This window comes from Pan paniscus, chromosome 19 (genome assembly GCF_029289425.2).
Source record: "Pan paniscus chromosome 19, NHGRI_mPanPan1-v2.0_pri, whole genome shotgun sequence".
NCBI lineage: Eukaryota > Metazoa > Chordata > Mammalia > Primates > Hominidae > Pan > Pan paniscus.
Window position 1 is genome coordinate 90,899,432 of NC_073268.2, and position 12,804 is coordinate 90,912,235.

The 12,804-nt window shown below is 57.0% G+C and overlaps 1 protein-coding gene across 17 annotated transcripts; it reads right to left on the minus strand.

The window, feature by feature from the left end:
- Positions 1 to 359: 359 nt before the first annotated feature.
- Positions 360 to 11,020, minus strand: FDXR (ferredoxin reductase). Of its 17 annotated transcripts, XM_057300267.1 has the most exons (13): positions 10,719 to 10,884; positions 10,051 to 10,169; positions 9,889 to 9,960; positions 4,643 to 4,735; positions 4,305 to 4,427; positions 3,990 to 4,103; positions 3,578 to 3,679; positions 2,683 to 2,790; positions 2,339 to 2,423; positions 2,007 to 2,206; positions 1,755 to 1,926; positions 939 to 1,109; positions 360 to 810 (listed from the first exon to the last, which is right to left on the minus strand). In XM_057300267.1, the coding sequence occupies exons 1-13, from the start codon at positions 10,795 to 10,797 to the stop codon at positions 680 to 682; spliced, it is 1,569 nt and encodes a 522-aa protein (XP_057156250.1). In that variant the 5' UTR covers positions 10,798 to 10,884; the 3' UTR covers positions 360 to 679. The 17 variants fall into 17 exon arrangements, with proteins under 17 accessions (XP_057156250.1, XP_008964147.1, XP_003813370.1 ...); XM_008965899.3 differs by lacking the exon at positions 10,051 to 10,169 and having other exon boundaries at positions 4,643 to 4,738; positions 9,889 to 9,986; positions 10,719 to 11,020; XM_003813322.4 differs by lacking the exon at positions 10,051 to 10,169 and having other exon boundaries at positions 9,889 to 9,986; positions 10,719 to 10,959.
- Positions 11,021 to 12,804: the final 1,784 nt, after the last annotated feature.

Here is a 12,804-nt window from a genome sequence, read left to right on the forward strand (position 1 = left end):
AGGCTAGAGTCGCCTGGGGCACCCAGAGGTACAGGGGACAAGCTGCTTCTCAGTCCCCCGCTCCCATTTCTTTTCTGTTTTGATTGTACTGAGGGCTCCCCAGGGAGGGGTGGTCCCGGTCCCGGGCAGCCCTAGCGTGGACAGAAGACAGGCAACCCGCAGCCACAGCAGGGCCGAGCGGAGAAAGGAAGGGTGGCTATGCCAGGCCTGGCTGCCGAGCCCCATCAAGCCCCCAATGAGGCCCCTGAGCAGGGAGCCGTCTCTGCAGCGCCACCTGGTGATGGTAGGGGAGCTACGGCCAGAAGGTGACCCCCGACCCCAACCTTTCCAAAAAAAGTCCCCCATCAATCAACCATGGCTCTTGGTTGCAGCTGTTTTATTTCCAGCATGTTCCCAACCTGGTGACCCTCCACAGTCCAGCAGTAGAGAGATGGGTAAGGGGTTAGATCGGCCCACACCTCCACCTGTCCCTAAGGTTACCTCAGTTGCTGAAAGCTAAAACCTTGCGCGCAAGGGCGACCTTCCCCAGGAGGGAGGAGAGACGCTGGAAGAGCAGCCAAGCCTCCAAGCCAGGGCAGGCCGGGATCAGCAGAGGTGCAAAGTCCCACTCAGACGGACCCAGCCCTTCCCCTCCCAACATTCATCCCTTCCCTGCTGGGGGCCGGGGCTGGGGCTGGGCTCAGTGGCCCAGGAGGCGCAGCATCTCCTGAGGATCCACCAGCTTCTCCCTGGGCTTCCCCGTGCCCTGGCCCCGGACCACCTCCTCGGCATCCAGCTTCTCCCAGTCTGAGAAAGAGACTGGCCGGACCCCTGAAGCAGAGGGGAGATTGTCAACACCTCCTCCTTCAGCCCTCCCAGAACAGCCCCCTCCCAAAGAGTGAGGCCCAGAAAAGGACCACCCACCCCACTTCCCAGGACCTCAGCATCGGGGCCCAGACCTCGGCTGCTGAGCAGGGCCTGGATGGCTGCGTAGCCAGGCCTGGGGCCAGAGGGGAGCAACCCAGCCTTCAGGTCCTGCAGCAGCATCTGGCCGGTGAGGAAGCTGTCAGTCATGGTTGTGGCTATGACACCTGTAGGTCCTCTCTTCACCCAGCCGCTGCAGTAGAGGCCTGAGAGGGGGTAACAAAAGGGGAAGGGAGGGAGGTGGCTGGATACCACCCTGGCCATCCTGTGCCCACAATCTACACCCACATGCACGCACACAGACACCCCACGCCTCTTGGCAGACTGTCGGCTGAGCCTGCTGTGGCTGCTGGTCCACTGCCCTGGATTCTTCTCTCCCTGTTTTTACCAGGCCGACCCCCTTACACCTCAGTTTCCCTGTAGACGAGGGGATCCCTAAGCTTAGGAGCTGAGGCTTGCTCCCCTGCAGTTTCAGTAGGCCCTTGGTAAATGTTTACCAAGTGAATTAATCACTAGATAGGTATGTGGGCACTTAGTAAAACTGGAAGCTCCCTGAGGACACAGGCTGCCTTATTAATCTCTAATCCCAGCACTAAGCACAGGGCCTAACCCAGAAAAGACCTCAGTAAACGTTGAATGAATTAATGACCCGACATATGTCCCATATGTCCTAGCCAGACTGGAACTTCTCTCAGGGCCAAGAGGAGGGCGGCACTGGGTCCTAGAGAGGGCCTGCCCTGCAGAAGCTTCTCGGTGCATGTTGCTAGATGAATGAACGCATGGCCCCAGGAGATACCAGCTTCTCGGCCTCTCACCACAATTCAGCACCCAGCCTCCTCACACCCTCTCACCTGGCACATCCATAACCCGGCCCTCCACATTGGGGATGACCCCAAGCTTGGAGTCAAAGGGCACGCTTGGGTCGACAGGGCGGCTCTTATACCCAATGCTGCTGAGCACCAGCCCACAAGGGAGGTCTTCCATGTCTCCCGTGGGCACTGCACGGGTGGCCTCATCGACACCCTGTTGGGGAGAGTGTGGGCAACACCAGGCGGGTGGCAGAGGCCTGGGAAGGGGGTGTCTTTGGGAAACATGAGACTCACCTCCAGTCTAGTGACTGCTAGGCGGACACCTGCTGCCCGCCGCCCATCTGGTGAGGGCAGCACCTGCTGGGGGCTTCGGAAAAAGCGGAGGCCCCAGGCACGGGAGGCCGATGCCTGGCGGGCAGCTTCCTCCGGCCCTGGCTTCTCTGTGGCCGTTCGAAGCAGCAGTTCCGTCAGCCGCTTCCTCGGGCGGGGGACCTCTGTCAGCAACGTAGAATGTCTCCAGGCTGTCCCTGGGCCCCGGCCCTCTCCCTGCATGCCCTTCCCCAATCCCTCTCTAACCTAGGCCACCCCCTCCCTAGTAGTTGGGGGGCCAGGCCAGGGCCCCTCACCCTTGATCTTGTCCTGGAGACCCAAGAAATCCACAGGATCCAAAATGGGCCGGGCTCCCGGTAACTGAATCATCTCCCGAAGCTCCTTGAAGGTGGGAGCAGGGAATGGGGGAGGAGGTCAGGCCCAGAACACAGTCCACCTGAGCCCACCCCAGGGTCCAGCCCAGGCAGGAGAGACCACCACCCGCCTCCTCCCCAAAGGCACAGGGCCCCCGGGGCCCTGACTGCTCCCCTTCTTCCATCCCAGGCAGCAGCTACTCCCAGGGGCTCTGCCCCACCCCAACCCCTTAAGGAGAGGCCCCCTCCACCTGGAACCCTGGCTCCTCCCACTCTGGCCCCAGCACCTTAATGGTGAAGGCCACTTGCAGGGGTCCACGCCGGCCCACTAGCCACACTGTCTTCACTCGACTCTGCCTCAGTACACCCAGGGCTGCCTTCGTGATGTCCGTTCTCTGGCACAAAAGGAGGGCCTTGGAGTCATCAGACACTGACCCAGGAAAGGGGACTCTCCATTTGGTCATGTCCCCACCGTGGGCCTGGAGAAGGCTGGCGGCCCAAAATTGCGCCACTGCTCCCCCCTGGTGGCCAGATAGAGCATTGCTGCCAACTCTGCAAATGGCTCCAACTAATAGCACACCAGGCCCACACTTTCATTCAACAAGTATGTAGTGGGCCTCTACCATGTGCTCACCCCCGTGCAAAGAGCTTGGAGGGGCGGGGTGGTCAATGGTGAGGAAAAGAGACAAGGAGCAGGCCCTCTCAGAGCTTGTGATCTGCTGGGGAGAGAAATACTCATCAAATACTCATCAATGTGTGTAAAATTGCCGTGGCGATGATATGCGGTGAAACAGAAGTAGACGGGTCTATGGGAGGAGGCACGATGGGGGAGTGGACCAATTCAGGGAAGTCCTGGAGGAAGGGACAACCGAGCCAAGATCTCAAAGATGAACTTTAACTGTTAACTGGTGGGAGGTGAGTGGGGATGATCCAAGCAGGGGATGTGGCTTACTGAAGAGTAAGAGAAAAACACCACTTAGCTGGAGTGCAGAAAGTGAAGGGAAAATGGTAGAAGAGGAAGCTCATGGCACTGCCCTTCAGAGGGCCTCTGCCTGGGCACCACGGGGAAACAGAGGCACTGAGCCCAGCTTGGAGAGGTAAGGCCTGAACCCTGCAGACAAGGGCACTCTCTCCTCAGGGTGACCCCACCTCCACCCCCGCCAGCCCCGACCTACCACTCACCTCCAGGTGCTCAGGTGGGGTCAGTAGGATGCGGGCCACGTCCAGAGCCACGTTCCCCTGCCCCAGAATCACGGCTGTGTCACAGCTCAGGTCTGGCTCCAGCTGGAGGGGAAAGGTCTTGATAGGGTCCCCCGGCCTCGCTCCACTCAGCTCATCTCAGTCTGCAGGTGCCTCATGCCTGGTCCCCACTGTGCCCTGGGGCTTCCCCACACCAGGAAAGTCCACAACTCTGGTCCCTCCTCCCCCACCTGGACCCAGCTCTCCCCCGAGGCCCTCCACAGCTGGCCTCCCGCCTCAGTCAGCACAATGTCACATCTCGCCACTGGATGGCAGCTCCCTCTTCCCCCAGGTCTGGCATCCAAGGGCTGAGGGGCGGGGAGGAAGAGGCAGCGGGCGTGCTCCCCATACTCACCTCCTGGTTCTCAGGAAGCCCGTTGTACCAGCCCACGAAGGCCCGGGCGGAGCACACACCTGGCAGCTCCTCACCAGGAATTTCCAGGGCCCGATGGTCCTCTGCCCCGTAGCTCTGATGAAAGATGGCAGGCCCGAGACCCACAGCCTTCAGCACCAGCACTGATAGGCCGGGCAGCCCCCCAGGCTCCCAGCGGCCTCCTTCCAGCTTCTCAGCAGCTTGCATCCTGGCCTCACCCCTGCTGCCTTCCACCCTGAGCCACCGGCCCCCTTCTGCAGCCCCTGCCTCCCCGAGCCAGGGCCTGGCTGCACTCACCAGCACCACGGCGTGGTAGGCCTCCCGCAGCTCCGGCACCGTCACGTCCCTGCCCACCTCCACGTTGCCCCAGAAGGCACAGCGGCCAGAGTGGGCCGTCTGGGTAAATGTGTTGATGACATTCTGCCAGGTCCCCCGGGAATGGGAGGGGTTAGAGGGTAAGGCAGCTCCAGGGACCACGTCTGCACCACCGTCACCACTCTGTGTCCCCAGGAGGGAAGCTGGGTGGCATCGGCACAGACGGCATGAAGTCCTGTCATCCAGCCAGGGAGCCTCCCTGCCCTCCTCATCTTGACCAAAGTCTCCAAACCCCAGCCTCCAGGCCCAGAGACACCCACCTTCACCTCAGGGTGATCAGGCGCCACGCCAAAGCGCACCAGGCCAAAGGGCACAGGCTGTTTCTCGTAGATGTCCACGTGGGCCTGGGGGTGCTGCTGGGGAACAGGGTGGCAGCTGGTGGGGCCGAGAGAGAGAGGCTGGGATGCCCCCAGGTCCTCCCCTTCCCCAGACAGAGCAGGAGAGTTCAGGACCCTGGGCTGAGAACACAAGGCTTCCATCCTCTGCAAGGAAAAAGAGCACTCACTCCTTGGATGGCTCGCGCCTGTCAGCCCAGCACTTTGGGAGGCTGAGGCAGGTGGATAACCTGAGGTCAGGAGTTCGAGACCAGCCTGACCAACACGGTGAAACCCTGTCTCTACTAAAAATACAAAAATTAGCTGAGCGTGGTGGTAGGCACCTGTAATCCCAGCTACTTGGGAGGCTGAGGCAGGAGAACCACTTGAACCCAGGAGGCAGAGGTTGCAGTGAGCCAAGATCGTGCCATTGCACTCCAGCCTGGGTGACAGAGCAAGACTCTGTCTCAAAAGAAAAAAAAAAAAAGAAGAAGACGGCCGGCCCTCGGAGATGGGGAGAAATGTGGCCAGCTGACGAGGCCGTGGCTTCCCCCGACTGGAATTATATCAGGGCGGCTTCTTTATCTTCTCAGGTCAAGCGCAACCCACAGCCCTGGCCTCCAACCCTTCGACACTTGGGACCCTCAGGTATCAGCCAGTCTGAGGACCTGAGGGCCACCCTCTGAATTCACAGGTGCCTTAGCTCTAGTGCCCAGGACCATGCTCTGGGGAAAGGGGAACAGCAGGACAGGGAGGGGGCACGGCTGGGAATTCACGGGAAAGAGAGGTGGAAATGGGACTGCTCCCAGTCTTAGAAAGACAGTCTCAGGCAGTGGTTCTGCATGACCGCCTTCCCAGGGCACCTTGAGAGGCCGTGTGAAAGGCACAGGGTCGGGGGTCCAGCAGGCAAGTCTGGTATGGCTCTGCCACCAACCAGCCACATGATCCCAGCAAGTCCCAGGGCCTCCCCAGGTCTCAGTCTCCCCCTCTGCACACTAGGATGGATGACAGCTCCCTCTCATGGCTGCTGGAAAGCACCAGGTCAGGATGGTGAGACTCTGGGCCACAGGCCAGTTAGCAGTAAAGCAGTCAGGGGTCCCACAGCTGACACGCCCAGCCCCCCATCCTATCTTACGTCCCCGCTATGACACCTCCAGCTTCACTGGGACTCAAGGCAAAGAAGCCCCTGCCCATCAGTCTCCCTACCCCCAACAAAGGCTCCCACCCACCTCTTCGCCTTTGCCCAAATCCCCGCTTCCCCTCCACTCCCCTGCCTGCACCCAAGTCCACCCTCCTCCACCTCCTGCCTCTCTCCATCCCAGGCCAGCCACAGGGGGCTACCCAAACCACCTCCCTCAAGCCCCACAATGTTGTACCCACAAAGCGCTCTGGGCTTGGAGTCAAACAGGTAGCCTTGGATGCCAGTCCCAGCTCCAGCACTAGCTGGCTCTGTGCACTGGGGAAAGTTTCTTCTCTGTCCAAAAGAAGAGCCCTGTGGTGTCCTGCTCAAGGTTAAATGAGTAATCAGGCAGCCCGGGGTGCAACCTACTCTGAGTGTTCAATCAAGGAGGGAGCTATCATTACTATTCTGTTGTTGTATGTCACTGCCTTGCTCAAAAATCTTCGCTGGGGCCCAGTGCCACAGCATAAAGTTCAAACTGCTCGGCCTAGAGGTCAACACCTCACCCAACCGACCTCTCTGTCCTTATCTTCCATTCTTTCCTGCAACAGATCCTTCACTCTGGGTCACGATGTCCTCTCCAAGGCCACCTCCGGAACGCTAAGTCTGCCGGATGTTCTTACCCCTTATCTCTCGTGGCTGACCTCATCTTCCAGGTTTCCTCCTTCCTTCCTTCCCTCCCTCCTTCCCTTCCTCCTGTCCCTCTAGCTGCTCCCCGCTAACAAGGACATTCTCTGAGGTTCTTCCGATTGGCCCCCCTCCCTCCTCCCTGGGGATTTAACCCGCTCCCTCCTGCAACCCCAAATTCCCCTAAACTTGCTGATGACTTTCTACTCTCTCTCTCCTGCCCAGACATCTCCCCAAGCTCCAAACCTGAGACCCTTGGATGTCCCACCCCAGACATCTCAAATCCATCCAGTTTCAAGCCAAGTCCCCTTGCCCCAAACCGCTCCCCCCTTCTGCTCCTGTTCCCTCGACCCCATCCACTCAGAGCCCAAGCTGGAACCTGGGGCTCCTCCCTGACCCCCCACCTGATCCCATTAATCCCCCATCCTCCCAGTCCTCTTCCTCACTACAACCCCAGCAGCTCCCCACTGCTCTCTGGCCACCAGCCCTGCCTGGACCTACGCTGCAGGCAGAGGGGGCATCCTGAAGGAAAACAGCAGCCCGAAAACTCTACAGTGAAGCCAACCATCTACAGCTGTGGGCACAAGAATCCTTCGGGGTGTTTAACATTGCTGACTCTTGGGCCCAGCCACAGAGTTTGATTAGGTCCAAGTTAGGCCCAGGAATGTGCATTTTGATAAGATGCCCCGGGAGACTCTGATGGGGGAAGAGGAGGCAGCTGTGGACACCTCCCAGCGAAACCTGCCTCCAGAGCCTGGTCAATGGCTTCCAAGCCCCCCAGGATCTGGGTCCTACCTACCTCTCAGCCTCGGCTCTCACCTCCTCACGACTTACTGCACACAGGCACCTTCCAGAACTTGCCCTTTCCCCAGAGAGCCATTCTCTTCCTCTTTGTTCACGCAGTTCTCTGTGCCTGGGACACTCCTGCTATTGTCCCCCAACCTGACATCTACTGTCCTTCAGACTGCAATTGGGACATCTCTCCCTCCAGACTGGGCATGGACCCCCTCCCCGCACCCCAGTCTCTGTGCTTATAGCCGTCAGAGCCCTAAAATACCTTGTAAATTATCCACCTGTCCCCTCCACATTCGAATGTCAGGTCCTCGAGCACAGGGACCACATCTGTCCTGTTCACCCCCATGTTCCCAGTAAAGCCTGCGCCCAGAACATGTTACGTCCAGTAAATGATTACTGAATGGATTAACATGGATGGCCTCACATGGAGCTGCCTTCGCTCAGATCCCAGTGCCATCCCTGCTCCACGGTGGAAGCTTGGACAACCTCACTCAGCCCTAGCATCCTTACCTGTGAAGCAAGAGGCACGACACCTGCTTTGCAGGTTGTCATGAGGATGCTACGAGCTGCTGTGCTCAGTGCCTGACTCAAGCTAAGGGCCACTGTCCCAAACGTGCTGCATGTGGTCCTGTCTTAGGAGCACAGCCAGTAGCTTGGAGCTCCCTGTGGGCAAAGATCAGCCCAAGGATCAGAACAAGGATTGTACCTGGCCTGAGCCCCTCCCCATCCCATTCCACAAGGAAAGCATGTGCACGTGTCTGCCAGCTGAATACAGTCGTGCTAAGAACACTGCCTGGCCGGGCGCGGGGGCTCACGCCTGTAATCCCAGGACTTTGGGAGGCCGAGGTGGGCAGATCACTTGAGGTCAGGAGTTCAAAACCAGCCTGATCAACATGGTGAAACCCTGTCTCAACCAAAAATACAAAAATTAGCTGCATGTGGTGGAGTGTGCCTGTAATCCCAGTTACTCAGGAGGCTGAGGCAGGAGAATCACTTGAACTTGGGAGATGGAGGTTGAAGTGAGCTGAGACTGTGCCACTGCACTCCAGCCTGGGCGACAGAGCCAGACTCCATCTCAAAAAAAAAAAAGAACACTGCCTGGAAGGCTTACTCTCCTCCCTTCCAAAATGTCAGGCTCAGCTAAAAAAAAAAACTGTCCCTTATACAAAGCCCTTTAGGGCCTCTCCAGCCCCCATGTGCTCCCTGATCTCCATCCCAGAGCCCAGGCTGTCCTCCCTCCCACATGGCAGCGTGCCCAAGGCCTTGCATTCCAGGATGACTCCCCACATGTGGGAGGCCCTCACCAAAGCCCTTGGTCTGCTTCAAGGCAGCTCAAATGCACTGTCTCTCTTTTTTTTTTTTTTTTTTTTTTTTTGAGACAGGGTCTCACTCTGTCGCCCAGGCTGGAGTACAGTGATTTGATCTTGGCTCAGTGCTACCTCCACCTCCTGGGTTCAAGCGATCCTCCCGACTCAGCCTCCCAAGTACCTGGGACTACAGACCTGTGCCACCACACGTGGCTAATTTTTCTATTTTTAGTAGAGATGGGATTTCACCACATTGGCCAGGCTGGTCTCAAACTCCTGACTTCAAGTGATCCACCTGCCTTGGCCTCCCAAAGTGCTGGGATTACAGACAAGAGCCACCTGGGCTTCCGGCCCAGGAAACAGTTTCTGATTGACCCCACCTGCCTCGGCTCACGCTGCCCACATTATTGTAATTAGCTCTTTCACCTGTGTTGCCTGGGAAGCATGCACGGGTCACTTTTCAGCAGAGTGATCAACTCATCCCAGTTTCCCAAGAACTTCCAGCTTAGCGCTGAAGCCCCTTGTCCTGGGCAGTCCAGGCCAGTTGGTCACCCTACATTTCAAGCATCTGTGTGTGTGTGTATAATTAAGATATTCATCCTTTCTCTTGTCTCTCCACGGACACTCCAAGCCTCTCCAAAGCTAGGCAACTGTCTCATGTCTCAGTTAACCTGGGTACCCCCTCTCTACTCTGTCCCAAATTCTGATGTGGAGTCTCAAGTATAACCTGTAGCCTTGGCTTGGGGCCCTTCCTGCCGAGGCGGACACTGAAAGCCTTGAGATCCTGGCCTTCACAGGGGAAGGGGGAGGGGCAGAGGGCAGGCTGAAAGAACAGAATGGCACGGAGGACTGGAGCTACGGGTGAGGAGGGCATGGCAAGGCAGGTAAAGTTACAGAAAGCGGAGGAGGTGGGTAGCCTTGAGATGTAGGATGTTTGGGACAGAGTGAAGATAGACGAGAGAGGAGGGAAGATGAAGGAGGACAAAGTCATTTTGCAGGTCTACATAAGCCCCCTGGAGTGCTTGGCCAGGGAGGCAAAGCTGACCACCTGCCACTGACCACTCACCACCAATGTGCGTTTTACACCCCTGTCACACTGAGGACGGGAGGGGAGGGGAGCCTCAGGTGTAGGTGAGGAAGCAAGTGGGAAGTGTCCAGGCCAGATGGCTGGGAGCCCCTTCCCCATAAGGCATCCAGGAGTGCTCTTAAAACCCAAAGCGGGTGAGGCTTGCCCTTAGGACTGGAGCAGCAGGTGAATGATGGACTATGAGTAAGTGGCTTACCTTTAGCAGGTGTTGGGCAGTGTAGAAGCCAGCTGGGCCACTGCCCACCACACAGATCTGGGGGGTCTTCTCCTGTGTGGAGAAATGGTGGCGGAAGCCTGGGGCCAGGCAGAGGAGAAGGAAAAGGTCAAAATTAACTTCTCTCCCCAGTCCCAAACCAACCTGAATATCCAACAGAAGCTGGAACTTCCCAAGCTTCACCCTCACCTGCATCCTCCTTCTCTTGTTCCTCAAGGCTTTGGCATTTGCAGGGTCTCTTACTTCATCTGAACCCCCAAAGGCTGTGGGTTCATCCAGAGCCTCACATCTCACCCATGAACCTACTACACCACTGCCAATGGCCTGCCCAACAACACTTCATTCCCTATCCAATCGGCTAGAATCCCACATCCTTCCAACGGCCTCCATATCATCCCAATCTCGCCCCCGTGGGTCTCCCCACGGTGTCCTCCTCTAACCCCTCTCTCTCTCCACAAAACGCTATATTGCCCATATAGACCCATCTTATTCCTACAGATCCCTGTTTCGACTCAGACTTCCCTCTCGCCCCAAAGACCTCCGTATCATCCTCCATTCACCCCGTCTCACACCTGTGGATCTCAAAGTCTCTCCTTTTCACCTTTGTTGACCTCGGTCTCTAACCCTAGAAGCCTCACATCTCACGCACAGATCTCCGCCCACCCCCGTACACCACCGGGATCTCGCCAGCAGGAAGACACCCCTTCAGTCTCACCCTTCTCCAGCCCTGCCCCAGCTCTGCTCCGACCCCTACTCAGCGCTCGCAGGCCACCCCGCGCTCCCATCCAGCCCCAAAGGCGCCCTGCTCCTACTTGGGGTGCTCCCGGCGGGAGGCAGCCGGGTCCGAGGCCTCGCCGACCAGCCCCACCAGCGCCAGCAGCGCGAAGCCATGGCTGGGAACAGCAACCTGCAAGTGGATCTGTTCCTGGCTACTGCTCCGCAGGGCAAGCCCGCTCCTGCCCGGGCCCGCCCACAAGCGAGGCCCCGCCCCAAACCCCGCCCCCCGCGCTCCGGGAAAGCGGAGCCTTGCGGCTCCACCCCGACTCCCGAGAGAATCCCGCCCCCAAAAGAGAGACCCGCCCTTAACTACGCCCCACCGTCGAAGCCCCGCCCCTCGGAGCATCCGGGGTATACGCGATTTAATACATTTCTCCCCAAGCCTCACCTTCCCTCCAAATCCCGGAAGCCTAGAGTTGGAAGAGAGCGAATCCCCATCGCTGTTTCAGTCCCTCCCCAAGGAAACAGCCACTTAGAAAGGAGCTTATTTTACTTAGCCGCGCCCCTCTCGGGAGGCTCTCGTCGCTCGCTGATGACGCAGACGCCCTTGCCATTTGATAGCGAATCCTCCCACGTGACTTCGTCCCAGCCAATCACGAGTCCGGCTCCAAGTGAGCCTTCCCGCCGTTGGGAAATAACCAGAGTGCGGAAGTCTGGGGCAAGGGAGCTCCTGCCCTGAGCCCAGCAGCCTCCTTCTTCGACCCCGGGTGTTGTGGCGATGTAACCTCTCAAATCCCCGTCTTTGCCGGGCCAGGGAGAATATTAAACCCTGGAAAGCTCGTCCCACCTCACCTCCTTTCCCATTACATAGGTGAAGAAAAGCGGGGCGGGACAGTGGCTTACGTATGGTACTAAGGACAGAGCGTCCGACCCCCGTGCAGCCGAGCCAGGACCAGAGTTGAGGTACTCCCCTCGGGTTCAGAATTTAAGGGGGCTCCAAAACACTCAGTAATCAAGATAAATATAATACTGCAACGTTTTAAAAGGTCAAAAGTAATGCAAAAAGTCTATGATCAAAATGTTTTTTAAAATAAGGACAGGATCCGTAGTCACAGCTGACCCAATAAGCCTAACCCCTCTTCCTTTTCCCCATGGGCCCTCTTGTCAAATATTACTTCCTTGGAGAAGCCTTTTCTCTGACCCGTCCCCTCCCAAGTTCCAAGGAGTTAAAGGCCTCTCATTCCACAGCATCTGACCTTATCCCATCATGACTTACTACACTGGTTGTCGTTTTTAATGAGATTTTAAATTCAATAATAACATACAGAAAAGTGCACAAATCATAAGTGTACAACTTGACAATATATCACAAGGTGTAACCATATAACCACCACCCAGATCAAGAAATAAAACATGGCCAGTATCCCAGGAGTCCTCTGTGCCCTTACTGGTCACTTCCCCTCCCTCCCACTGGTAAGAAAATGCTGTTCTGCTTTCTAATAGGTCACTGTGTTTTATGCCTGTCCCACTAGACCAGGAGTAGGCAAACTATAGCTTGCAGGCCAAATACTGTCCACCAGCATGTTTTGGATGACCAACAAGAATGGCTTTTACTGTTTTTGTTTTTTTGGAGGTTTTGGGGTTTTTGTTTTTGGTTTTGATTTCGTTTTTTGAGACAGGGTCCTGCTCTGTCACCCAGGCTGGAGTGCAGTGGTGCCATCTCGGCTCACTGCAACCTCTGCTTCCTGGCTTGGCTCAAGCGAGCCTCAGGCCTCAGCCTCCGGAGTAGCTGGGACCACAGGTGCCTGCCACCACGCCCGGTTCATTTTTGCATTTTTTGTGGAGATGGGGTTTTGCCATGTCACCCAGGCTGGTCTCGAACTCCTGAACTCAAAGCCATCCTCCCACCTCGGCCTTCCAAAGTGCCAGGATTACAGGAGTGAGCCACCGCACCCAGCTTGTTTTTACATTTTTAATGGTAAAAAACAACATTTTGTGACACGTAAAAATTACATGAAATTCAGACTTCAGTTTGAATAAAACTTTATTGGAAGACATCCATGCTTACTTCTTTACATATTGTCTATGGCTATATTTGTGCTTTGATGGCACAATTGAGTAGTTGTAACAGAGATCATATGGTTCGCAAAGCCCCAGATATTTACTATCTGGTCCTTTACA